The 25194-nt window shown below is 41.0% G+C and overlaps 2 protein-coding genes across 2 annotated transcripts in view; both read left to right on the plus strand.

Annotated features, from left to right (window-relative positions):
* g2e3 (G2/M-phase specific E3 ubiquitin protein ligase) overlaps positions 1 to 6448 on the plus strand; it is a 9592-nt gene extending 3144 nt beyond the window's left edge. The window contains 13 exon segments of the mRNA XM_031847889.1: positions 234 to 340; positions 2159 to 2275; positions 2791 to 2915; positions 3021 to 3114; positions 3387 to 3557; positions 3680 to 3834; positions 4504 to 4688; positions 4759 to 4931; positions 5009 to 5048; positions 5272 to 5437; positions 5746 to 5857; positions 5859 to 5919; positions 5922 to 6448. Of these exon segments, the coding sequence (XP_031703749.1) occupies positions 234 to 340; positions 2159 to 2275; positions 2791 to 2915; positions 3021 to 3114; positions 3387 to 3557; positions 3680 to 3834; positions 4504 to 4688; positions 4759 to 4931; positions 5009 to 5048; positions 5272 to 5437; positions 5746 to 5857; positions 5859 to 5919; positions 5922 to 6092 (1677 nt within the window). The 3' untranslated portion in view covers positions 6093 to 6448.
* Positions 6449 to 7819: 1371 nt separating this feature from the next.
* Positions 7820 to 25194, plus strand: part of scfd1 (sec1 family domain containing 1) — an 18425-nt gene continuing 1050 nt past the window's right edge. The window contains exons 1-20 of the mRNA XM_031847863.1: positions 7820 to 7895; positions 8691 to 8761; positions 8855 to 8943; positions 9072 to 9162; positions 9978 to 10100; positions 10241 to 10328; positions 10616 to 10705; positions 11356 to 11411; positions 12624 to 12709; positions 12799 to 12898; positions 14673 to 14812; positions 15986 to 16076; positions 16474 to 16547; positions 18301 to 18382; positions 18718 to 18814; positions 18933 to 19003; positions 22287 to 22366; positions 22584 to 22646; positions 23461 to 23536; positions 24671 to 24724. Coding sequence (XP_031703723.1) covers positions 7865 to 7895; positions 8691 to 8761; positions 8855 to 8943; positions 9072 to 9162; positions 9978 to 10100; positions 10241 to 10328; positions 10616 to 10705; positions 11356 to 11411; positions 12624 to 12709; positions 12799 to 12898; positions 14673 to 14812; positions 15986 to 16076; positions 16474 to 16547; positions 18301 to 18382; positions 18718 to 18814; positions 18933 to 19003; positions 22287 to 22366; positions 22584 to 22646; positions 23461 to 23536; positions 24671 to 24724 — 1653 coding nt within the window. The 5' untranslated portion in view covers positions 7820 to 7864. The remainder of the gene's footprint in view (positions 7896 to 8690; positions 8762 to 8854; positions 8944 to 9071; positions 9163 to 9977; positions 10101 to 10240; positions 10329 to 10615; positions 10706 to 11355; positions 11412 to 12623; positions 12710 to 12798; positions 12899 to 14672; positions 14813 to 15985; positions 16077 to 16473; positions 16548 to 18300; positions 18383 to 18717; positions 18815 to 18932; positions 19004 to 22286; positions 22367 to 22583; positions 22647 to 23460; positions 23537 to 24670; positions 24725 to 25194) is intronic.

Consider the following 25194-nt stretch of genomic DNA (forward strand, 5'->3'; position numbering starts at 1 on the left):
TTTTTTTTTTTTTTTTTTTTTTTTTTTTTTTTTTTTTTTTTTTTTTTAATAGTTTATATAATAAAAGATCGATACTTGGCGTCCATGTATCGATACAATATCGCCACGCAAAATATCGCGATACTATGCTGTATCGACTTTTTCCCCCACCCCTAATATACATATAATATGTGTCTGTCTGTCTCTCTGTGTGTGTCTCTCTCTCTCTCTCTGTCTGTCTGTCTGTGTCTCAGCGTCAGGCCCACAGCGCCGGCCTCTTCTTCTTCAGATGTACTCTCTGTAGCAACAAGGAGAGCTTCCAGGAGGAGATGCTGAGGATGGGAATCTACATCCCAGAGAGGTAACGTGGTCATGTCATCACACCTGAACTCTACAACAGTAGGCAATGACCACAGAAGGCAAGGGATTGTGGGAAAAAATGAGGCTACATCCACACTAGTACTGAGGTTTAAAACCCCAAAAATCAGAGGCGTTTGAAGGCGCTACAGACGGCGTGTTAGTTTGAGAACTCCGGGGTTTTGTCTTTGTGTGGACGAACAGAAACAGAGACCTTTACAGGGTTCGTACGGTCATGGAAAACCTGGAAAAGTCATGGAATTTTAAAATGGTTATTGGAAAAAAATAAAATCCCAAAAGTTTTGGAAAAGTCATGGAAATGTGTTCTATTCATATTTTCATGTCGTTCATTTACGGTGAGTTGTCAGCCAGAGTTTCTCAGATTGGAGTGAGACGAGGAGAAAATGTGATGTCGTGATCTTCGCAATAGAACATCTTTGATGTGTCGAGTCTTGGCCAATCAGCGTTCAGATGTGTACAGCGTCTTCATTTCCCTCCGTTAAAGTTTAAGTTCCGTTACCGTTCAGACTTGCTGGGTTAAGTTAACGTCCACTGCATGCGGAACTTTGTCGACTGTTAACGTTCATCATTATCGCGATTTAGAAGGAAAAAACGTAGCGTGATGAAACATGAAGCCCCCCCGTGTTCCGGTTCAGCTCACGCGATCACTCGTTAACGTTAAACCCGAACACCGGCGCATCTGGTTGCAGGTTGTTTTTTTTTTTAAATCAAAGTAGAATGACGATGATTTCGTGGTCAGAATAACTTTCATGACCACGAAACATGAGGCCCAGATACTGATGAGATGATGAGGTCAAAGAGCTCCAGGGAGAGGAGGCTGTTTGTGTAGCGCAGCTTGATGCAGGGCTGAGATGTGAGTGGAGGTGGGCCTGGATAAAGGTGGAGGTCTAAACAGACGGGAGTGCAGCTTCCTGCTGTCACAGTGTTTTAAATGCATTGATAAGGCAGGGTATGCTAAATGCAGCCTCTGCTCCATGAGATGAACTGCAGCAACAAGGGCTCACATGTCCTCTCATCACACTGTACACACTGTTCACTGTGATGACCACAGCCAGTGCACTAACAGTCCCAACAGTCCCACGTTGCTCCCAAGAACCCTGAAGTAATGAGAGGGTGAAGGTGCCTGTACCTTCATTTCAGCAGGTTGCTAATGCAGAGGTGTGTATAGATCACAGCTATTATTTTACTCTTGATAAGTTACCTTAGCCAGAGTAGATTATCATTTTCATTTAAATAATTGAACTGGATTGAATGCATATTAATTGCAAATAGAAGATAGGCCACAATTCCAACAGCTGTACAGTAACAGTGGAAGTTAATATTAAGCCACACATTAACAGGGTTCAATGAAAAATGTGCACTACAAAAGGGAAAGCAATATGTGCACTAGCTGGATGCTGCTACCTACTAAAGCTCTTATTGATGTGTCAGTGTTATGAATGCCTGTCAACCAGAGTATATTTATAAATGTTTATTCTTTTAATCAAACTATTGTCTCTCATTCGTTTGTGTCATTTAAGGTATACTGTATGCTTTGGAATTCTCATTGGTAGTTTAAATACTACATTTTGTCACTTTTTCATGTATACACCGAGATTTCACAAAATGTTTGGTCATGGAAATTTGGTTTGGAGTCATGGAAAGGTCATGGAAATCCATTGGTCAAAATGTGTATGAACCCTGCCTTTAAAAAGATGCTCGTACATCCACACAAATACGTTTTGGTTTTTAAAAACGCGGTATTATTGTGGATGGAGCTTAAAGCAGGAGACCTCTTTTTTCAATTTCTTCTCGTCTGCAGAGATGCATCATGGGAGTTGGAGACCAACGCGTACTCAGAGCTGCTGGAGGTTTACGCGCGCTGCGACGCTCTCGCCTGCCTCTGCAACAACGGGCGAACGCACTCTGCCAAGACGGGGTATTTAAGTTCTGATGTTCCTGTTTTCATTCACGATGTTAGAGTCACACACTGTTTACCTGCAGTGGTGGAGAACTATGTTAAGAATGTAACTAACTCCCCCTACAGGCTGCAGGGGTCATTACAGACACCATCCTGATCCTGCACATTGTGGCTGACAATCTTTCATTCAATTAATCTATTAAATTGACATATTAATGTAAAAAAGCAACAAAAAGAAAACTCACTAAGATGTGTAGCTAACTAAATAACCCACATTTCTTTATTGTTCTTGTTTGTAAACAAATAGTCTTGTTTTGAGTTCTAAAGTCTTTCAAATTAAAATGATCTTTCATTCATCATCCTGTTCTTCTAGAAGCATTCTCTGCACATCTGTCAGAGGAAGTGTTGCATTGTGGGTACTAAGCACCAGGTGTATGTCTGGTTCTGCTGCCTCATCGTTGATCCGGTTTGTAAACTATAACTGGAGCAGCACACACAGTGTGTGACCATGTTGTTGTTGTTGTTTGTTTCAGTTGGTTCGAGGTGATTCGCTGCCGGCTCTGTGGCTCCAGAGGGAGTCACAGGAAGTGTTCTGGGTTGAAGTCGGACACCAGAGACTGGGCCTGCAGCGACTGCACACAGGCGACTGATGGAAGAGGTCTGAGTCTCTGATGGACCCACTGTAGTTTATTAATTATGAATCACTGGTGGGAACCGGATCAGGTCTAGATCCTCATATAACGTCTGTGCTCGTTTCCACCAGCTTCCCTGGTTTCATCTCCTCGGGGAGGACAGAGGAGGAGTCTGCTGTCCAAACGCCACCTGTCCCCCATCCACTCCTCCGTCGGCTGTAAGAGGTACGCGAACCTGACGCACCTCTCCCCCCCCGTCGGCTGTAAGAGGTGCGCGAACCTGACGCACCTCTCCCCCCCGTTGGCTGTAAGAGGTGCGCGAACCTGACGCACCTCTCCCCCCCGTCGGCTGTAAGAGGTGCGCGAACCTGACGCACCTCTACTCCGTCGGCTGTAACGCACCGTTGATTAACCGGGTGATGTTCCAGGTGTTTGTTGTCATAATGAATAGTCCTTTTAAATTTGATTGACAGCTACGTGACTCCTCCCTCTCTCAGGCCGGCGTTACCTGTTGGATCCAGATCACCTGAAGAGATCCTGCAGGCTCTGGGCCCTCAGCTCGGTCCCCTCAGCATGCAGGTGGAGGTGGACGGGAACCAAGCTCTGTCTGCAGGGGTGGAGCTTGTGAGGAGGCCCGACTTTGACCCCACACGCACTCTGTCCGTCCGGTGAGCGGACAACAAACGCACCTTTTTATTTTTCAGTGACGTTAGTCTCCACCCGGTTATTAATCAACGTGTTTCACTCCTCTGAACATTTTCTTTCGTCTCTTCTCATTGGCTCCGTCCAGGTTCAAAGACGACCAGCTGACTGCGTTTCCCAGCAGCCTCCGGGACAGCGACACGGCCAGGCAGTACTTCCTGAAGCTGCTGGTGCAGCAGATCCAGAGCTCTGTGGTGTTCGAGGGTCCAGACGGATCCAAGAACCTGGCGCTGGACTCCCAGGGTATTGATCTTTCATTTTTCCGATGGTCCTTGAACACATCATGTATGACCAACACTTCACACAAAGAAAGCAACGGAAACAAAGCGTCAAAACACTTTATTCTTCATGTTCTCATTATAAATCTCTCCTCTAATAAAGCGTTTTCTTTAACCAGGGGAGGGGAGGCTGGAAACATGTTAATAGTTTAATATTTATGACACGTAGAGTCTCAGTTTATTTATCCAACATTGGGAACATGTTGGATATTTAGATTCTATTGTTTTACATTTTTTGTAAAATAAGTCCAGGCTTTTGTTCTGTTCAACAAAAGATTTCACTGAATGTTCACCATAGAACCTAAAACTACTTTATTTTATTTATTTCATCTATTTAAAGGATACATTTGTTTCTCCTCTTGTTTCCTCTCTTATATTGTTTCCTCTCCTCTCTTGTTTCCTCTCCTCCTCTCCTCAGTTGGGAGGAGCTCTATCTTGCTGCAGTTATCAAAGATATTAAACTTGCCTTTCTTTATTTTTAATGATTGATTTCATCATAACTGTGTTGTGCACTAAAGACTTGTTCTAGTTATCTCTACTTCTAGTCATGATGGTTCTGTAGAGGAGCAGGACTTTTATTTTGAAGGGCCCATGAGCCCCGTGGTTGGTTCATGGCGCTGTGTTCTGTCTGCAGCTGTGAGGGAGGACCTGTACTTCGACGTGGGCTGCCTGCTGGCTCTCTCTCTGGCTCACGGTGGTCCTCCTGTGGGCTTCTTCTCCCGCGCTCTCTACCAGTGTCTCTTCAACCACCCGGCCAACCGCCCGCTCTCTCTCACGCACATGACCCCCGACACGCACGTCACCCGCCGGGTCAGCCGGGTGAGTTACACTTTACACACAGTACAGGCTGCTCACCAGCCAAAGGTTTAATGATTGTTGCTGGTTTCAGATGGCGGAGGCGGAGTCTGTGGATGAGCTGCAGGAAGTCATGGCGGCGAGTTGGGAGTTCCTGGAGTTGGCCGGCTGCAACCGACCAATCGGCAGCCTGGAGGAGAGAGAGGCTCTGGTGGAGGATGTGGTCGGCTTCACCATGATCACCAGGATGCAGCTTCCACTGCAGAGGTACGCCGACTTCTCTTGAGACTCTGATCTCTCCAACTAGTTATTCATTATTATTTGTAATGTTTTGTCTCCTGCAGGTTTCGGGCCGGTCTGCAGACGCTGGGTGTCTTTGATCAGGTGACTTAAAGACGTATTAACCCATCTGTGCTTCTTCCTGTGTCTGTTTAACCCACAATGCATCAGTGCAAAATCTGCTTCAAATCTGACGTCTCATTTAATCAGTAAATGAAATGTTCCTTTCTTCAGTGATGATCGCTGTGAATATTATGAGAGAAAGATGTGACGTGATGTTAAATACTAAACCAGTACACAGACCTGAACCCTGTTAAACGTGGTCCAGGTGCAGCTCTACCCGTCGCTCTTCTGTCACGTCTTCTGCTCGGCTCGTCTGTCGGCTCAGACGCTCGCTCACATCTTCAGCGTCCTCATCTCCCAGCAGGAGGACAGACGCAGCAGAGAGACGCCCGTCTGCAGCTTCTGGACACGCTTCCTGCTGGACTGTGAAGGTGAGACAGGATCCACTCGGGGTCCAGGATCCAGGATCCACTCAGGGTCCTGAACTTCAAGTCTGGACTCAGGTTCCTGAGTGGATCCTGGACCCAGGACCTCAGAGAGGTTTAAATGTAAACGTCTCCACAGCAACAGAAGCTTTGGTTTTGTTCACCATCGAACCAAAAACTACTTTATTTTATTTATTTAAAGGATGGAAATACATTTCTCTCCTCTCTTCTTTCCTCTTCTCTCTTGTTCCCTCTCCTCTCCTCCCATCTTGTTTCCTCTCCCCTCTCTCCTCACTCTGCTCTCCTCTCCTCAGTTGGGAGGAGCTCTATCTCCTTGCAAGACCTCCTTCGTTTCTCCACAGGAGGTGAGGAGCTCCCAGCAGCCGGCCTCCTCCCTTCTCCCTCCATCTCCTTCCTCCATCCCGTAAAGCGAGGAGGAGGAGGAGGAGGAGGAGGAGGAGGAGGAGGAGGAGGAGGAGGGAGGAGGATGAGACTGAGGATGAGGAGGGAGGAGTTGTTGAGGGACAAAGATCTCTTCCCTCAGAGCGAGCCCGACTCCAGACGCCTCCTCCTGCCCGTCTCCTCCTCATACGAGGCCTTCAAGAGCTCCATGGAGCAGGCAGTCAGCCACCACATGCACCTCCTCCTCACAGCCAGCTAGAGGAGGAGAAGGTGAAGAGTCAAATGATTTTAAAAAATCTGAAACTTTGAATTCATGAAACAATACAAACTTTTTTTTTTTTCTGCGATGTGATGTCGTGAAATATTCTCTGCATCATGTTTTGTAAATTGATAAATATCTTTTATGTTTTATGACTTTACAACTTTTATCTTCGGAGTTACTTTTGATTCTTATATTTTTATTGTACATAGTTTTAAGTTTTTAATGAGGAACGCACCGTCAGCTGATACAGAGAACCAATCAGAGAGCAGCGTTTTATTATTGATCTGTGTGAACAGACTGGAATCATTGATCAGACTCTAACACTATGAGATATAAATATATATAAATATATATAAATATATATATATATATCTCCTGATATCAGTGTCGGTGCGTCCCTTCTGTTGTTTCTTGTTCTGATGAGATTTTCCGTATGTTTGTGTTGTTGTTGTTTTTTGTTTTCTGAGAAATGAAAACGTAAAGATCCTGATTGGATCAGATTTTGAGGAACATTTATTATTATTCGTTCTCTCGTGTTGTTTGAAGACTTCACATCGCTGCCTCCTGATTGGCTCGAATCCCAAATTATAAAACGTTTTCAGTTGCAAACTAGACTTGAAACCACAGGATCCTCACAATATGTGTCTTATTAATACCCTCATTTAATAACTTTAACTACTTAAGGATTGTTTTTCTTTAAAAATAACTATAAATATGCGCATAATCCGTCAGAAATACTGTGATATATTTTATATATTATAACCTTAAAACTACGTCCTTAACGGTAAATTTTGGAAGATTTACAGTAACAATGAAGCGCTACAGTGTAGAATCATTTAGGTTTGTACAGGATCAGTTATAAAGTGTTTTTAATATCTTCATAATAATTTGTTCACTTCCTGATTACCACTTTATTTTTTTCATTTTCTTCAACTTTCTTGTTTTCTGTGTTTTCTTCATGTTTTAAACTTTTATCTTTAATGTGGATCATCAATACATTTATTAAACTTTAAAGAACTGAACTCAACATCTGACTCACATTATGAATATAATGTGTAAGTTATATCCAATAGGAACATTTAATTATAATAAAGTTCTTTACTTGATTGAACCAAAAATTAAAACATTTCAGGAAGCAAATAAAATCAGAATTAGTTCAAAATACAATAAAATATCCAACAACCTGCATGTTTTTCTTTTTATACATATCTGAAGTGCAAAATGACTTGAAGCATTCGAGGAATTAGCTTCAGTGTTTTAGTGCATAACAAACAGTCAAAAAAAACATTAAATAGCAAAATTGAGGATCAAAATATAATAAAAAATATGTACATGAAGTTTTCAGATTCTTTCCTGCACTGTGAAAATAGTCAACAAGTAAAATATAATACATATATATATATTATATTTTATATAGATTATTGATGATTAATGTCAAAATAGTGCTAATATAAACAACTTAAACTGTTTTGTAGTTTAATTTATAAGAATGCGTAATCATTTTAATACTGATAATATGTGAAAGTATAAAGTAGATTCAAGAAAGTCAAATCAGTTGTTTGTCCATGTTTAAACCAGCAGAGTGAGACCTCTTCGATTATTTCCTTATTGTTTGTCTCTGGAGAAACCAGCAGAGTGAGACCTCTTTAATTATTTCCTTATTGTTTGTCTCTGGAGAAACCAGCAGAGTGAGCCCTCATTGCATTTCTCTCCTCTTTGCCTCTCTTGCCACGTCATCACACGCTCTGTCACAACCAACAACATCCAACATGGCGGCGTCCGTCCGGGAGAAGCAGACAGGTTGGTTCAAACTGATCTTATTCTTCATTTAACGGTTATTTTTCAGCGGCCGACAGCGACGGTAACCGCTGGCGGAGAGTTTAAACGACCCACAGAGAGTCAGACCGGAAGAGGTTGATCCGGGACTGTAGCTAAAGCTAACCAGCTAAAGCTAGCTTTAAGGTGCCGCTCGTTGAGCAGATACACTGATTTCATCTCATCAAACGTCTCTTTGACATTTACATTAATGAACTCACTAGACTGTCATCTAGTTAAATGAAGAGTTAACCAGGAGCGTAGCTTGTTGGCTAACGCTACTGTTAGCTTGCTAGCTAGGTGAAGCTAGCCTGTTTCTACCGGTGAAGAAATCATTCAGCGTAGTGTCTTCGGATGTAAAACTAACTGAGTCAGGACTACAGGACTGTCAGTGCGGTCAAGGTTAATTTACTGTCGTTATACAGCACAGGGCTGTAGTCCAGACAGAGCGAACATAGGGCTCAGGGAACACGGAACAGAGGGAACACATAGGACAGAGGGAACATAGGGCTGAGGGACAGAAGGAACACATAGGGCTGAGGGTACACATAGGGCTGAGGGTACACATAGGGCTGAGGGACAGAGAGAACACAGGGCTGAGCGAACAGGGAACATAGGGCTGAGGGAACAAATAGGACAGAGGGAACAGAGGAGACGTATAAGGAAGAGGGAACACGGGACATAGTGAACACAGGACAGAGAGAGTTTCTCGTAGATAACATGAGGACCCTCTGAAGGATCAGTAGTTCATCCACATGTTGTTTTTCTCTGTTTCTACAGTCGCTCTGAAGCGGATGCTGAACTTCAACGCGCCTCCTCTGAAGAACACAGCAGCTGAGCCAGTATGGAAGGTAACAAACACTCTGATTAAGTTAAGTACTATGTAGTTCAACTTTTTATTTAAGAGTACTAAGTTATTACTGTGTGTGTGTGTGTGTGTTCAGGTGTTGATATACGACAGGTTTGGTCAGGACATCATCTCCCCTCTGCTGTCCGTCAAAGAGCTGAGAGACATGGGCATCACGCTGCACCTGTAAGAGACTCACCTGTTCACAATAACACCAAGATAAATCTCTTCATCAGCTCGGTCCTCACAAAGATAGAAAAGCTTGTTTGTAGGTTTAAGTATTACATTTACTTTGTGTGTTTTATTTTTTTCAGTCTGCTTCACTCGGACAGAGATCCGATCCCAGATGTTCCAGCCATCTACTTCATCATGCCCACAGAGGAGAACATTGACAGGATATGCCAGGTAGACAGACACACACAGACAGACAGACAGACGCAATCAAAATAATTAGTCCGTCTCACTTGCGTGTCTCACTTGCATGTCTCACTGTTTCACAATTGGGGCGGCCGTGGCTCACTGGGTAGAGAGGGTCGTCCGGTAACCGCAAGGTCGGTGGTTCGATCCTTGGCTGCTACATGTCCTGTGCCGAAGTGTCCCTGAGCACACAAGACACTGAACCCCTAACTGCTCCCCGGGCGCTTCTCAGCAGCCCACTGCTCCCAATAAGCTACGGATGGGTTAAATGCAGAGGACAAATTTCATATATGTGTATACAAGTTTATTGTATGTGACATAAAACTTGCGTGTCTCACCTGTCCTCTCACTTGCGTGTCTCACCTGTCCTCTCAGGCACAAGAACATCATGAAAAACATTTTTTTGACAAATCAACCAGCAGTGAATATTAAAGACTTTATTGTTGTAAACATAACTGTTGCTGCTCCATTAACAATATTTACATATATTTTAAATATAAATTCTAATCCTGTTCTGAATTTATTTGTTTTAAAAATTCTACAAAAACAATAATTTCATTAGGAATAAGAGCAGAGTATTGATAAGAGCAGCTCATAGTAGTACTAACGTCCTCGCTGCCTGAAGGCCACCATAGTTTGTAAAAGGGGAGGGAGGGGCTTAGCTGAGGGATATTTAATTAGATGCAATCTGCAGCTTCACCACTAGAGGCCACTAAATATCACACACTGTCCCTTTAAGAGCTGTGAAACACTCTAAAGAATTAGTGATAATAATTAATAATAATGATTTCTTTTTGGTTAAGGACCTGAGGAACCAGCTGTACGAGTCCTACTTCCTCAACTTCATCTCGGCCATCAGCAGAAGTAAACTGGAGGACGTCGCCAGCGCTGCTCTGGCCGCTAACGCTGTCGCCCAAGTCACCAAGGTTAGCATGGTTACTCTGTATTATCTGACACCATCAGAGTATTATTATCATTATTGTTATGTTGGAGCGCCAGAGATCCTCAGAGTTAGAGCTCACAACTATATTTATATCTATGAATTCTGTGTGTGTTTGTGTCTCAGGTGTATGATCAGTACCTGAACTTCATCACTCTGGAAGACGACATGTTTACCCTCTGCCATCTAAACAAGGAGCTCATCTCCTACCATGGTAATACACACACACACACACACAGCTCCAAAACACAAAGGATTATGGGTAGAGTGAGGTGGAATAAAAAGCCATTATTCAAACATTACTACAACTCTGTCCAATAAACAAGCTGCACCTGAGTCATGTGACCTTTTCTTTACTCCTGAATGGCTCCCGATTGGTCCATTTGAATCCAGTTGAACCCAAACAAACTACAGACAACATTAGTCCGTCTCACCTGTCCGTCTCCTCTGTCTCACTTATTTGTCTCACCTTTGTTTCTGACCTGCATGTCTCCCCTGCAGCCATCAACAGAGCAGACCTCCAGGACACGGACATGGAGGCCATCATGGACACCATCGTGGACAGTCTGTTCTGTTTCTTCGTCACTCTGGGTGAGTTAGAGTCTCTCTTGGTGAGGTAGTGTCTCTCTTGGTGAGCTAGTGTCTCTCTGGGTGAGTTAGTGTCTCTCTGGGTGAGCTAGAGTCTCTCTGGGTGAGCTAGAGTTTGGTTCCTACCAATGTTTGGTGATGAATAAAGAAGCACCCTGATTTCTCTATTTGACCCTTTTGAGTTATTGAACAAATGATTGAACTATGATTTAATTATACGTTTAGATTAGAGCAGCTTTCTACCACAAAGACATAACACATCATCAGGTTTCATAAAGAACAAACTAACTTATCTCAGGCAGAAATTAAGCTTTTCTCAGTGTAGTTTCTGTCCACCAGGGGGAGCTGTTCCCTCACTGTCACACTGATTCTCCTGGTTTAAAGTCTTTCTTCTTCTACAAGTTTATGGATGATATGACTGTATTTAAAGGGTTGTTGTTGTTGTCTTGTTTCTTCTTCTACAGGTTTATGGATGATATGACTGTATTTAAAGGGTTGTTGTTGTTGTTGTCTTGTTTCTTCTTCTACAGGTTTATGGATGATATGACTGTATTTAAAGGGTTGTTGTTGTTGTCTTGTTTCTTCTTCTATAGGTTTATGGATGATATGACTGTATTTAAAGGGTTGTTGTTGTGGTCTTCTTTCTTCTTCAGGTGCGGTGCCGATTATTCGTTGTCCCCGTGGAAACGCAGCAGAGATGGTCGCCGTGGTGAGTTCACGCTGACCTCAGTCGATCTGATTGGTTCAATGATGTCGGAACAAAAACTCTGATGCAAGCAGACATTTTGTAGTTTTTACACCTTTGTCTCCACCAAACTAACATTCAGTTTAAACTAGGAAATGTAATCAAGTACTCCTCCTCCAAATGCTTTGATATATAACTTATTGATCTTATTATTGTTGTTTGGTGATGTGATGATATTTACGTTCCCTTTATAACACTTTAGCTTTGTATTCTATGTATTCAATTACTAATTTATGGTAAAATGGCATCAATATGACGAAGCGCCTTCATTTTATCTGCTACTTCATTTAAAGATCTTCCTTTCTAATAAACAGTTTATCAATGCAATTTTCAGAAACTGTACTATATATATATATATATATATATTGTATATATTAAAATTAGTGTTGGGCAACGATTACAATTTTTTTATTATTACAAAGTACTGCTATATGAACAAAAGTGCAATAACATTTGGTTTGCAAACACTTTAAACAAATAAGGTTATTAGAAATAAGGTTTTAACAGCAGTATTCCCTTTACACAGTAGAAGTTATACAGTTATAACGATTCTGATAATAGATATTCAGCCGGTGTTCATAACTTTACCTTCATGTGTGTAAGAGATGCAATTTGAAATATACAAGTTGAAAACTGCAAACCTATCTACTTCATGTTTTTATGTTTGTTAAATTCTCAGTAGTGATAACTAAATGATGCTTATTATACATATTACAAACAAAACACTTTAAAAACTCTGAAAAATAATTTAAATGAATCATTTCTGTTTTGCTTTTTTTGGTATTTTGGTCAGACACATATGCAACGCTGATTACCGTGTAATATGTGTGGTATTTGTTATAAATGTGCGTTGGTACATAGAGGGTGATAGGAAGCGAGAGTGAGTGTGTGGAGGGACGGAGTGTCGGAGGGGTTCCGGACCCGGGGGGGGGGTCCGGAACCCCCCCGGGAACAGCTGTTCACCGCTCGCTGCCCGGTTCTTGTGTTAAAAATGTCCGCTTAATAATAAAAAAAAACTGCGTTAACGTGCGATAAAATAATTGTCGGCGTTAATTAATTAACGCGTTAGCTTGCCCAGCACCAATTAAAATATATATTATTATATATATATAAATAATATATTATATTATATCATAATATATATTTTAATATAATATATATTATTTATATTTGTAGAAGTTGGACAAGAAGCTCCGTGAGAACCTGCGGGACGCCAGAAACAGTCTCTTCACCGGAGACAACATGGCCGCCGGACAGTTCAGGTAAACAGTGTGGGGGTCATGGGGAAACTCCACTTCCCATAGTGCAGTGCTCTCTGTGTGTGTGATGATGTAATGATTCTCCTCTCCAGTTTCCAGAGGCCTCTGTTCGTCCTGGCCGACCGTAACGTGGACATGGCCACGCCCCTCCACCACACTTGGACCTATCAGGCGCTGATCCACGACGTCCTGGTGAGCTGTCAATCATACACATTGAAATGTTATAAATAACTACGACCAAAGGGTTTTTACAAACACTGACTCACATTTAGTTTATCTGTCTGACTTCCTGTCTGTGTCTCTCAGCTCCAATCCCATTGGTTCCTACTGCAAACCTCCTAAAACAGCTGGTCTTTGTAGTTTTTAATCAAACAAACAGGAGGAAATAGAGACTCTATTTTCTGTGGCAGATTAATCCACATGTGGTGCATTAGTGAGTACCCGTTAGGAGACCCACTCACAGCTGGTTAGAGTTCAACATGAAGATTTATTTTAGAAAACTGAGACAGAAACATTGACCAGTTCCTCTTTAAAGACCTTTAACACAAACATGAAGCAGATGCTCCTGTTTGGAGTTTAAAGAGCAGAACCCTTCATTTACACACACGTGTGTGTGTGTGTGTGTGTGTCAGGGATCTTCAAAGGTACACACACACACGCAGAGCCAGAGCGCTGTCAGCTGCTGAGGTTACTGATGACAGCACAGGAATGTGGAGCTCCATGGATGTGTTACGTAACACGTCATCAGTCTCTGACACACACACTCTTACTGGCACCAGCAAAGTAAATCCGGCACAGTTAAAGGTTTAATAATATGTAACGTTTCCTCATTAAAACCTCTATGAATGAGCAGACCTGTGTTAAATATGTTGTTGAGTTGTGTTCTTAGTTTATCACAAATGTTTCCAACACTTTTCACACCAGACACATCTGTAATTGAATCCATATAAAGGTTTCCTTCTTTCACCTTTCAGGACAAATTGTCCTTCAGAGGAACAAAATTCAGCTGGTTAATAATTCTACTGACTATTACCAATGTTTGAGATGTTAAAACATCGATATGATGCACTACATAAACAAATATGTCATCAGGATCCACACATTCTTTTTGTTTTTGGGCCCTGATACAGGTTATTTATGACTGGATATCTGCTGGTACCAAGTCTCCTCTGATACATAAGAATATTTACATATTTATATTCCAGTCGTAGAGAGAAACGTGTTGCTGCATCAGAGTCATGAAAATAAAACTTGAAGATGTTTTGGAAACGGGTGACTACTTTGGATAACTTTCCTCCATCTTTTTGATTTAGTTTTTAACGTCTGGTCCAGAATCCAGACCCTGGTCTGGTGTCTTTTGTGGCCCCTTTATGCCAGCTTTCTGTCTCTCTGTCTCTCTCTCTCTGTCTGTCTTTCTCTTTCTCTCTCTCTGTCTGTTTGTCTGTCTGTGTCTGTCTCTCTCTCACTGTCTCTCTTTCTGTCTGTCTTTCTCTTTCTCTCTGTCTGTGTCTGTCTCTCTTTCTCTCTCCTATAAACTAGTCCAGAGTCTGAACTCACCCGTCTACCCCCCAGCAGGACTCTCATCCCTGGTCTGTTCCCATGATAACAGTGATATTTTAATCCACTGTAGTGTCTTCGGTCTGGACCTCGTCCCAGATATCCTGCACACTGCGGCGCTCTCTGGGCTTCAATCTGTTGGTGTCGGATCTGGTTTTATTTTCATTAACTGTCTGAGGATCTCCTCCAGGTCTTTAGGGCTGTAAACTGAAGTTAATTAGATGACGTCTTTGGTTTTTATTTGTGTTTTTTTACTTTGGATTCAGTGAATTTAATAAGATTTAAAGAGCAGATTTAGGTTATTAAACGCAGGAAAAACAAGTAATAACACAGAGAAGGGCATCAGCTGTGGGTTTATGAACCAAAACAACCACTACAGCCAACCTTTATGGATGTGTGTGTTTTGTAGGACTACCAGCTGAACAGGGTGGTGATGGAGGAGGGGTTGGGGGCGGAGCCATCTCCCGCCGGCGCCAGACCAAAGAAGAAGAACAGAAAGACCTATGACCTGACTGCTGCTGACAAGTTCTGGCAGAAACACAAGGGCAGGTGAGTTCTTTAAATGAGGCTTTAATTATTGGGTCCTTATCAATTCATCTGGTAATAACAAGTGTTTCATCCAATTCCAGACAGTTTTACTCTACATTTGTACATTTGTTTTTTGCACCTTTATCAATAATCTTTGTTTATATTTTGTTTTCATTTGCACTCTGTCCCTCAGAATATAAATAAAGTTCTATCTTATCATAAAGTAGCTAAAACTCATGTGCTCAAGAAAATAATAATTCATAGAAAAAAACAATTTTAGCCCTCGAAGAGCTGCTGTCTTTGTTCAAAAGCAAATATTTCATATTTGTGTCTTTTAGAAACCCAAATAAAAATGTTCATGCTAACATTCACGTCCTTGAGTACATTTAAGTTTGTTTTTTTAAATGTCTGTGTGTTTCTTTCACACCTTGACAATGATTATTTCTTACCAGCATTAACTGTCTTATCTCCATATTCATGTAGGGTGCCTCAGCAGAGATGTTGATGGCTAACGTTACCTAAACAAAGGGAAAATGCTAATTTAGTTAATTTTCAAACGGAGTAACGAGTATAAAGATCCGGATTTACAGCTGGCTAACATTAGCCATAATGACTATTATTAAATATAATTCGTATCAGTTTCTGGTTGGTTAGTTATTGATAACACAAATGCTCTATTACAATTCATGTAGGATGGTACCGGCTTGGCACCAATGTGGGTTCAGTTCCCTCTTGAGTAGGTTCTCTGGGTCTGGGGTTAGGGTCTGTTTGGCTCCACCCCATTTTGGATTTGGTCTGATTGTTCTTGTGTCTGTTTGAAAAAGGTCTGACTGTCTGCGGGTCCCTTTCGGATCAGGACAATATTGAAAATTTGTCTTCACCTCATGCTCAGTTTGACATTCGATCAAAAATTCTCGCACCCTGAAACATTTCTAATTTGTGTAGTTGTGATTAATCAACACACATAAAGATCATTCTACGTACAAAAAGACACAATTATCCCATAATAGGCATTAAGTGCAGCTAACAACATCATAAGTTAAATCTATATGCTGATGATATCTTATTGTACTTGACGAACTCTTTCGTCCATCCAGAGTGTTGATGTTTTGGACAAACCCTTCAGGTTTCGATGTTGATGCATGTTTTTAAAGTCAGAAGCTCATTTATTGGTTTGGTCTTGTTGTGTTTCAGTCCATTCCCAGAGGTGGCGGAGTCGGTCCAGGAGGAGCTGGACACTTACAGAGCCCAGGAGGACGAGGTCAAACGCCTGAAGTGCATCATGGTGAGACGCACACATCATGGTAGTCAATGTGGTCAACAAATGGCTTGTAGTTAACAAGTCGAACCTCAAGTCCAAGTCAGAGGTCACATTTGAGTCACAAATCGGCCGTTTTCGGGGTTCAATGTTGACATCCGAGTCAGTGAAGTCAGGTTCAAGTCCCCGAGTTAATGTGTCCAAGTCTTTAAAGGTGATATTTAAACCCTCAAGAGCTTTTCAGAGTCCCTGAAGTCATGTCCAAGTTATCAAGACAATGTCCAAGTCTCTAAAGGTGATATCGGAACTTTAAAGAGCTTTTCAGCCCTAGGGGTCACTTTTTAGTCCCCGAGTCCAACTCGTCAAGTTGGTTCCAGTTGATCCCAGTTCGGTATTGTTTGGTCATGTTGTTTTGTGTCTGCAGGGTTTAGAGGGAGAAGATGAAGGAGCCATCAGCATGCTGTCAGACAACACAGCCAAGCTCACCTCTGCTGTCAGGTACTGATCACCACAGAGTAGTTTAGTTATTTTACCATTAGATTACACTTGCATTTCTTTAAAGAGAACAGACTCTCTATACGTCTCTGGTCAATCACCGTGTAGCCCCGCCCTAAAGCATACCCTGCTTTATGGTCTGTTTGACTCTAAATGGACCATAATTTACTGAATGAACATCATGCTGTATTGAAGAATACTTGGAACTAGAGATTGAGACCATAAACTCATGTTTACAATGTTTACTGAGGTAATAAATCAAGAGAGAAGTAGTCATTTTCTCATAGACTTCTATACAACCAGAGGAGACACTAGAGAGAATGCAGGTTTTAAAACATGAAGCTTTGACTTCATTCAGCAGAACCTTTACAATCTTTAGTTTCTTTTATAAAACTACCAAGATCAAGTTTTATAGGGCCAAAGGAACAGAAAGATATTTTTATGAGAAACATAAAAAACACTTTTGAAGGTCAAATCAGGTCTTAAAGCTGTGCAGAGAGAATTACTTCATTTCCTCTTTGAACAGCCTGTTAAAAATGGCATTGAATAACTGTTTTTGTGGAAAAGTGACTTCCAGTAAGTTTCCTTTCAACAAATCCCCAAACAAACATCCATCAGACCACGCTGTGCCTGAGAATCCCTCTTTTTTAACTTATTTTCCCCCCCTCAGTGAAAACCTTCTCTGGTTCATCAATAAGGACAGATGAGCTCAGAGCCAGGGAACATCTGTTCAGATTTGTGTTTGTGTTTTCCACCATCACAACATCTGTAACCATGAAACTGTGATAGAGACTCAAAACAACCTGCTGCTCAAATAATTAAATTTAACTGTAAAAAGGGATTTACAGACGTGTTTGTGGTGACTTGTTGAGTGTTGGAGTTTTCTTATCGTGTCCCTGAGATCATTTTCTAAGTCTGATCTAAATACTTTTCTCTCCTCTGAACCACAGGCTGTTTTGGGGCATTTTTTTGGCTCCTGTCACATTTCTCTCTCTGTGGTCTTGATTTTCCCTTCAAAATAAAAGTCCTGCTCCTCTATAGAAACAGAACCATCATGACTAGAAGTAGAGAGAACTAGAACATGTCTTCATTGCAGAATAAGAGTTATGACATCAATCATTAAAAATAAAAAAAACACCCCTCTCTCCTCTCCTCTCTGCTCTGTGTTCACTTCCTGAAGTTCAGTCAGAGTTTCTCTGATTTGTTCTCACATGACTGTTGGTATCAGATGAATCAATCATGACTTCATAGTTTCACTGAGGAGCTCACAATTTAATGTTTTTACAGAATCTGGTTAAAGTGAACGCTTTATTAGTGGAGAGATTTATAATGAGAACATGAAGAATAAAATGTTTTTGATGAAATATGATTTTAAGCTTAGTTTCTGACTGAAGCGCTCATCACACATGATGTGTTCAAGGACCGATAACGTTTTATTTTAGCAGCTATGAAAGGTGTAGTTTTGGCGATTGTTTGAAGGAGCTGAAAACCAATGCCTGTTTCACTTCTGCCTCTTGTGGCCAAAATGAGTGTTACAACAACAACAACTGTTTCACAGATGGATAAAATACTTTATCCTGACAAAACCCTTTTTTTCACCTGTTCTTAAGACATAAACACAGTAAAGAAAACTATTTAGATCAGACTAAGGAAATTGATCAACAGAATTCATATTCTTTCCACTCTGGGCTTCTGTAGATTTTGGCTCCAGATGGAAGTGTTGAGGTGTTTGTTAGAAGTTGCTCTTGTGTTGCAGCTCTCTGCCTGAGCTGCTGGAGAAGAAGAGGCTGATCGACCTGCACACCAATGTGGCCACGGCCGTCCTCGACCACATCAAGGTACCACACGCTGCCGACCAATCACACGGCTCCATTCCATCACATGGGTTCATCATTACTGACCTCAGCCAACAGCCAGTTCCAGCAGTACTAGTACACGATGTATACAGCAGTACTAGTACACGATATATACAGCAGTACTAGTACACGATGTATACAGCAGGATTAGTATACAATGTATACAGCAGTATTAGTACAGATTATAAAGCAGTATTAGCACACAGTTTATACAGTAGTATTAGTACACAGTTTATACAGTAGTATTAGTACACAGTTTATACAGTAACTTGATGAAAAAAAAAAAGAAAAAAAGTTGATGCTGTTTGTGTCTTCAGAGTCGTAAACTGGACGTTTACTTTGAGTACGAAGAGAAACTGATGAGCAAGTCGACTTTAGACAAATCTCTGCTGGACATCATCAGTGACCCCGACGGTACATACACACACACACAGTCTTGTACTTTATTTAATTTATAAAATTTATGAATTGAATGTATTTAATTTCAGTAAAATAACAAATTAAAGTGTCTTTAAATGTTTGTGTTTATCAGCCGGAACCCCCGAAGACAAAATGAGACTTTTCCTCATCTACTACATCACTGCTCAGCAGGCTCCTTCAGAGGTAACACACACACACACACACACACACACACACACATGAATGAACACCCTGCTGCCAATCAGAATCCAGTATTCACCCAGACCATGGTGTACAATAATAGAAAGCATACTTTGATTTATATTCAGTATTAATTATCTCAATATGCAAAGTTACTGAAGTTATCAAACATGTAGTGGAGTAGAAGTGTATGGTATACAGTGGAAATACTCGGAGTACCTCAAAAGTGTAGTTACATATATAACTACAGTATATACAGTAAACGGTATAACTAATAATATCACTGAGTAAAAGTACACCTTTTTGTTAACATCCAAATGTTTTGCGTGATGAGGAACGTGTTTTCATTTCAAATCAGTTCCACTTTGTATTCTCCAAAAATGTGAGTGTGTCCAAACCGCTGCTGTGACGGATGTGTTCAGAAGTGGCTTACTGGAGCTGTCATTGTGCAATGAACTGGGACCACAGACCAGTGTGAGTCACTGAAACCAGCAACTGAACCACAACCGGAGCCACTTGGCTCTTGTGTCTCAATTGTTCTGGTGGTTAGGTGGTTGGTTGGTTGGGTGGTTAGGTGGTTGGTTGGGTGGTTGGTTAGTCGGTTGGGTGGTTGGTTAGTCGGTTAGGTGGTTGGTTGGGTGGGTGGGTGGGTGGGTTAGGTGGTTGGTTGGTTAGTTAGTCGGTTGGGTGGTTAGTCGGTTGGGTGGTAAGGTGGTTGGTTGGGTTGGTCAGGTGAAAGGGTGGCTTGGTTAGGTCGTCGGGGTTGGGTGGCTTGGTTGGTTAGGTGGTTAGGTGGGTGGTTGGTTAGGTGTTTGGTTAGGTGGTTGAGTTGATCAGGTGAAAGGGTGGCTTGGTTAGGTGGTTAGGTGGTCGGGGTTGGGTGGCGTGGTTAGGTGGGTGGTTATGTGGTTGGGGTTGGGTGGCTTGGTCTCAGGCTGAAAATGTGCAGTCTTTGTCAGGCCTGTTTAGCCTGTTCAGGCTCTACACTGCATCCTAAACTAAATGAGCGTAAGCGAAGTATGCTGATTTATTTACCTGGCTTTAATCACTGCTGTTGTCAGCACTAGAGAGTTTGTGTGTGACACGTCTTATACAGTACATCGGTTCCCACCAACTCTCTGAAGACGTTCATAACTTCACTGTCACGGTGTTTCTATCAGCGCTGATCTTTGTTAAGTTGACTGTTTCTGCAATGACACTCATCTGCAGAGAAAGGGGTGGATTCTGGGCCAAATGTCTGTATATTGGCTCATTAAATATATACAAATATCACAGGAGCTCCAGGACGCTGTTTGCTTGGCAGCACAGTTAAAGGTGCTTTGAGAAATACAGGTTTCTGTTGTCTTATTTCAGCTGCAATCCTTTTATGAATTCTGAGTGTTTTACGGGATGTATGAGTTGTGTGAGAGCAGAGATGATTCAGCGGTGAGACGGTGACGTGAGGGTTTGTGGTTCAGATCAAACCTCACACTGAAGAAGAAGAAGAAGAAAGCACCTCAATGCTCCTCATTGTGTTGACATGAAATAATGACTTATGAATCAACATATTTAACGTTTGCTGAACTTCCTCCAGCAACTGCATCACTTGTAAGTGATAAGTTAAAGTAAATACAACAGAAATCAGCCCACATGAACACGAGGACAATCGGATGCATCTTGCTGACCTGAGAAGCTTCAGACTCTGGTGGTTTCACCTCGGTGGATGTGGAGACTCGGTTTATTTCTGATATTCTTCTTCAGATTTGTTTTGTTGGAATCAAACAAACTAAGAGTCACTCTGCGTCTCAGAAGACAGACCTCCAGTTCTTCCCGTGGGTTTTGGCAGAAGGTATAAATGGATTAAACAGATGTAAAAACCTCATAACACTGATCGATGGACTCGTTTTGGACGGTGCTTCTTCTTCTTGGCTCTAGGTTCATTATGAGCCGTCATGATGGAACAAAGATGATTGAAACCAAGCTCCTCGAGACTCGGTTAGACCTGGATCAGGTCTGGTTTGGCAGAAAACGCCTCCCATCCTTTATGAAGTGACAGCGACTGTGATTGTTATTAGTTTCAGTTTGCTGCTAAAGATCTAATGGACCAGGAGGTCAGTCTTAGTGGTGGAACGGATGGAGTAGTGGTTTAATAACACAGATTAACGTTAACCATCACAGTGTAAATAAAGTTTTAACGTTAACCATCAGAGTGTAAATAAAGTTTTACTGACTTAGTAGAACATGTGTTTCTAGTCTCTGATCTCTGATAATGTTTCATTGTAAACAATCAATCAGTGTTTAAACCAACAGGAGGAGAGCTAGTAACGTTAGCAGCACCGCTAACGGCTAACCAACGGAGGTTCACTTCAGTTACATTATGATGCCTTCAGGCTCTGCTCAGTGAACATGAGTACTGGCTGAAGGTACATTATAACGTTATCATGATGTGTTCATGCGTAATCTGTAAAATGTAGTTTTGGCGATAAACTTGAATAAATCCAGTAGTTTGAAGGAGAAGTTTTCACATGAATATAAAATAGATACTAGAGATGAATTATGAGCTGTATAACTTCCTAACACGAGCTCTAAGCACACTATTATACATCATTAATAATAATGACAATAAATATAAAATATTTAATTTCCTTATCTTTTGAATTGTGTGTTTTATGAAGAAAAAAACACCACAAATTACTATAACAAAGTAAAAGTATAACATTTAGTATTTTTGATGGTTTACTGACTTCAGAACGTTGAAATCATTTTTGAGACGGTGACGAAAACAAGAAATCTGGATCCTTGTAGACCAGCTGCTATAAGAAAATAAAACAATAAAAAGTAACTTCTTTAGCATGTTTTGACAATGTTTGCACTCATTCCCATGAACTCCAGAAAGTATTTGAATCAATCATGACCAGAGAACTTCAGCCCCAAAGGTTCAGAAGCAGTCATCAGTGGCTCCAGGAGAGTTCTGCTGGTGCACCTGCAGAACTAATCAGAACAATCCATCTCCGTTAGTCAGTGACATCAGCTTTTGGGACGGAGAGGTTTTCACTCAGATACACATCTCAGCTTTTCCTCCATTTGACTTGGTAAACATAGCGTGAATGTTAGCATGCTAACAAGCTAATATGCTAAACATTACGTACCAGAAATCGTGCTCGTGGTGTCTCTTCTTCCACAGATGGACTGCTTGTCTCTTATATATTCAGCTTGTTAGGACGCTGCTGTGATTTTAAGAGTTTCTCTCTTTCAGATCGTGATTTTAAGTGTTTGATCTCTTCTTGTTACTTGATTTGTGTTTCAGTCTGACTTGGATCAGTATAAGACGGCTCTGTTGGACGCAGGCTGCGACCTTTCACCTCTCAACTACATCAAGCAGTGGAAGTAAGTCTGTGTTGTTTTAACTTTTGTATTTGTGAACCAGACTCCAGTGAAACAACTGGATTTATGTCCTTTAGTCGTATAAAACCTCAGCTAGAAGAGAGCAGGTGACAGTAACGAGTCGTCTCACTTCTGAAGAATTCATTATAAATGAATTAAGTCATGTTGCTGATGTGAATGAAAGTGTTGGGTCATTCTGGTTTCCTCTCATCTTTTCCAGGGCGTTTACCAAGATGGCCGCCACCCCGGCTAACTACGGCAACAGTGGAGTCAAACCCATGGGGTAAAAAAAACAGTTTAACACTGTCTTTAACAGTAGATTTTTAGATCACATCCCTTTTTAATTTTTAAAACCTTCATGTTTTTATTTCTTATTTCATGACTTGTGAAATCAGTTTTTTTATATCGTCTGTTTTAGTCCCATTTAGATTTCATCACTTTTAAATAACAAACACTCGGTTACCTGTTTATTAACTTAACAGTCCTTCATTTACATCCTAACGTTCTTCACGCTTTCTCAGCTCTTTTCTTACAATAACACTTCTTTTAGACTGCTTGTTTTGTGAATGGAGTTTGGATGCTTTAGTGCTAAGCTATGCTAACATTGTAGCTGCCCCATCAACCCTTCAAATAACGTTGCCTCAGCGTAAATACGGCTGCAACATTATTGTATGTACCATAGACAGTCTGATTTATACATTATTATATTATATATACACATAGTTTTGTCTGGTCTGTGTACTAATACGAGGTATCATACTTTTTATGTCAACATGAGCACAATGTGACGGATGAAAGCAGTTGAAGTGTTTGTTGGTCAATAAATGAAAGTTAAAATTAGCTGAAGAGTTAATTGAATCTTTAAAAACACGTCATCACCTTGTAACTAGTAGGTTTTACAGTATAATATTAGTAGTAGTAGTATTGGTAGTAGTGGAACTGTTAGTGGTACTCTGTGTAGTACCAGAGACATCAGCAGATGGTTTACAGGAATATCAGTATTAAATATCGAAACAGGACTTTTGTTCAGAATACCAGATTAACCCTCTCCTCCTCTCCCTCCTCATCCTCCTCCCCCCCCTCCTCCTCCTCCCCAGTCTGTTCTCCAGAGTGATGAACAGTGGTTCCCAGCTGGTGATGGAGGGAGTGAAGAACCTGGTGCTCAAACAACATGTGAGTGAACTGATGGATGAGTTTGTGGCTCCGATGCTTCACAGCCTGAAGGACTCGTTAGATATTTGATGATTTTTTAAAGAGTCACACAAACTAACAGACCAGAGACTCCTGAGTTCTGAGGTCAAATCACTGCTTTTATGAATGAAGTCTGGTGTTTGAAGAGAGCAGAGATGAGAGCAGGAAGGTAAACATCCTAAATATAGCTGATATACTTTCTTTAAGGTGTCTAAAATACTACAGAAGAACATCACTTTACTCCAGCTGTTACAGTCCGGCTCTAACGACATAGAAGAGAAGCACACGTGAGGGATTAACTCAAAGAAGGTCGTTTAACAAATGTAACAAAATACAAATTCTAACAAGTGATATAAAATATACAACAAATCAAAAGACAAATTATAAACTCAGTAAACTGAACTGATGATATTGAGATCTATATTTTCTCCAGACCTGATATGGAAATATGATTTAAAACTAGTGAAATTATTCAAATGAAATTGATAAAATGGTCAATATAAGGTTAGGAAATTCATAAAATACAATGAAAAACATATTTAGTGTAAATAGTTTTTCACCCATCTTTTCTTAGATTACACAGGTGTGATTTAGATGGACTCTGGTTTTTAGTCAGCAAAACCTGTGATTTACATTTTCTATTAGTTCAGGTGTTTTGAAGTGTCTGTCTGAGGCACACAGAGATGAACCGCTGTGGACGTATTTTAGCCAAATAGAACTACAAACGAACCGAACCACCAGCTACTCTAAAGTCACTGTTTTGTTGACATTAAACCGGTGAAAGTGTTCTAAATATAGCGTCATTCAAACTGATATTGATTCTATTTGGTGAAAAAAGGTTTTCTCAGCTACTTTAAAAACAGGTGACATTATTTTGTTATTGTTTGTTGTTGTAATACTCATTCTGTCCACAAGAGGCACCACTACCTCGCACTCTTAATGAAAATGTTTAAAAGAATAAACACGACGTACATGTGTTGTGTGTTACGTTTGGTAAATAAGAACATGAGGTAGTGCTGCACTTCAGCCTCGTGTGGACAGAATGAGCATTACAACAACCAGAAAGGCTTCCGTACTGATTTAATGTGACACCGAAACACATGATCTGTGTTCCAGAACCTCCCCGTCACTCGGATCCTGGACAACCTGATGGAGATGAAGTCCAACCCTGTGAGTTTGTTTCTCTTCTCTCACTCGTCTTATTATTTATTTTTACTTTTTAACTTCCATATTTTACCAACATTTAGCCGGTGGAGTCTGGTGTTACTTTATCGTTTAGCTCTCAGCTCATTGGTTCAGACTGTTTCATCATTCATTAAACAGCTGGTCTCTGTAGCTTTTAATCAGACAAGCAAACTGTGATGAGTTGAGACTATTTTATATCCCACATACAGTGATGAAGAGATTATATCACCAACACACACACACACACAGAGACACGCACAAAGAACCAGAGACACACACACAGAGACACACACTGCAGGTTTCTCAGTGTCTACAGTTACAGACGACCAACAAAGATCCTGTTGTTGTGAACCTGGAGGAGGAGACAGGACTGGGATTAAGATGAAAGAAACAGAAGAGCACATTCTTTGTGTGTGTGTGTGTGTGTGTGTGTGTGTGTGTGTGTGTGTGTGTGT

Source organism: Anarrhichthys ocellatus, unplaced genomic scaffold (assembly GCF_004355925.1).
Source record: "Anarrhichthys ocellatus isolate YVR2014 unplaced genomic scaffold, GSC_Weel_1.0 scaffold7, whole genome shotgun sequence".
Lineage (NCBI taxonomy): Eukaryota > Metazoa > Chordata > Actinopteri > Perciformes > Anarhichadidae > Anarrhichthys > Anarrhichthys ocellatus.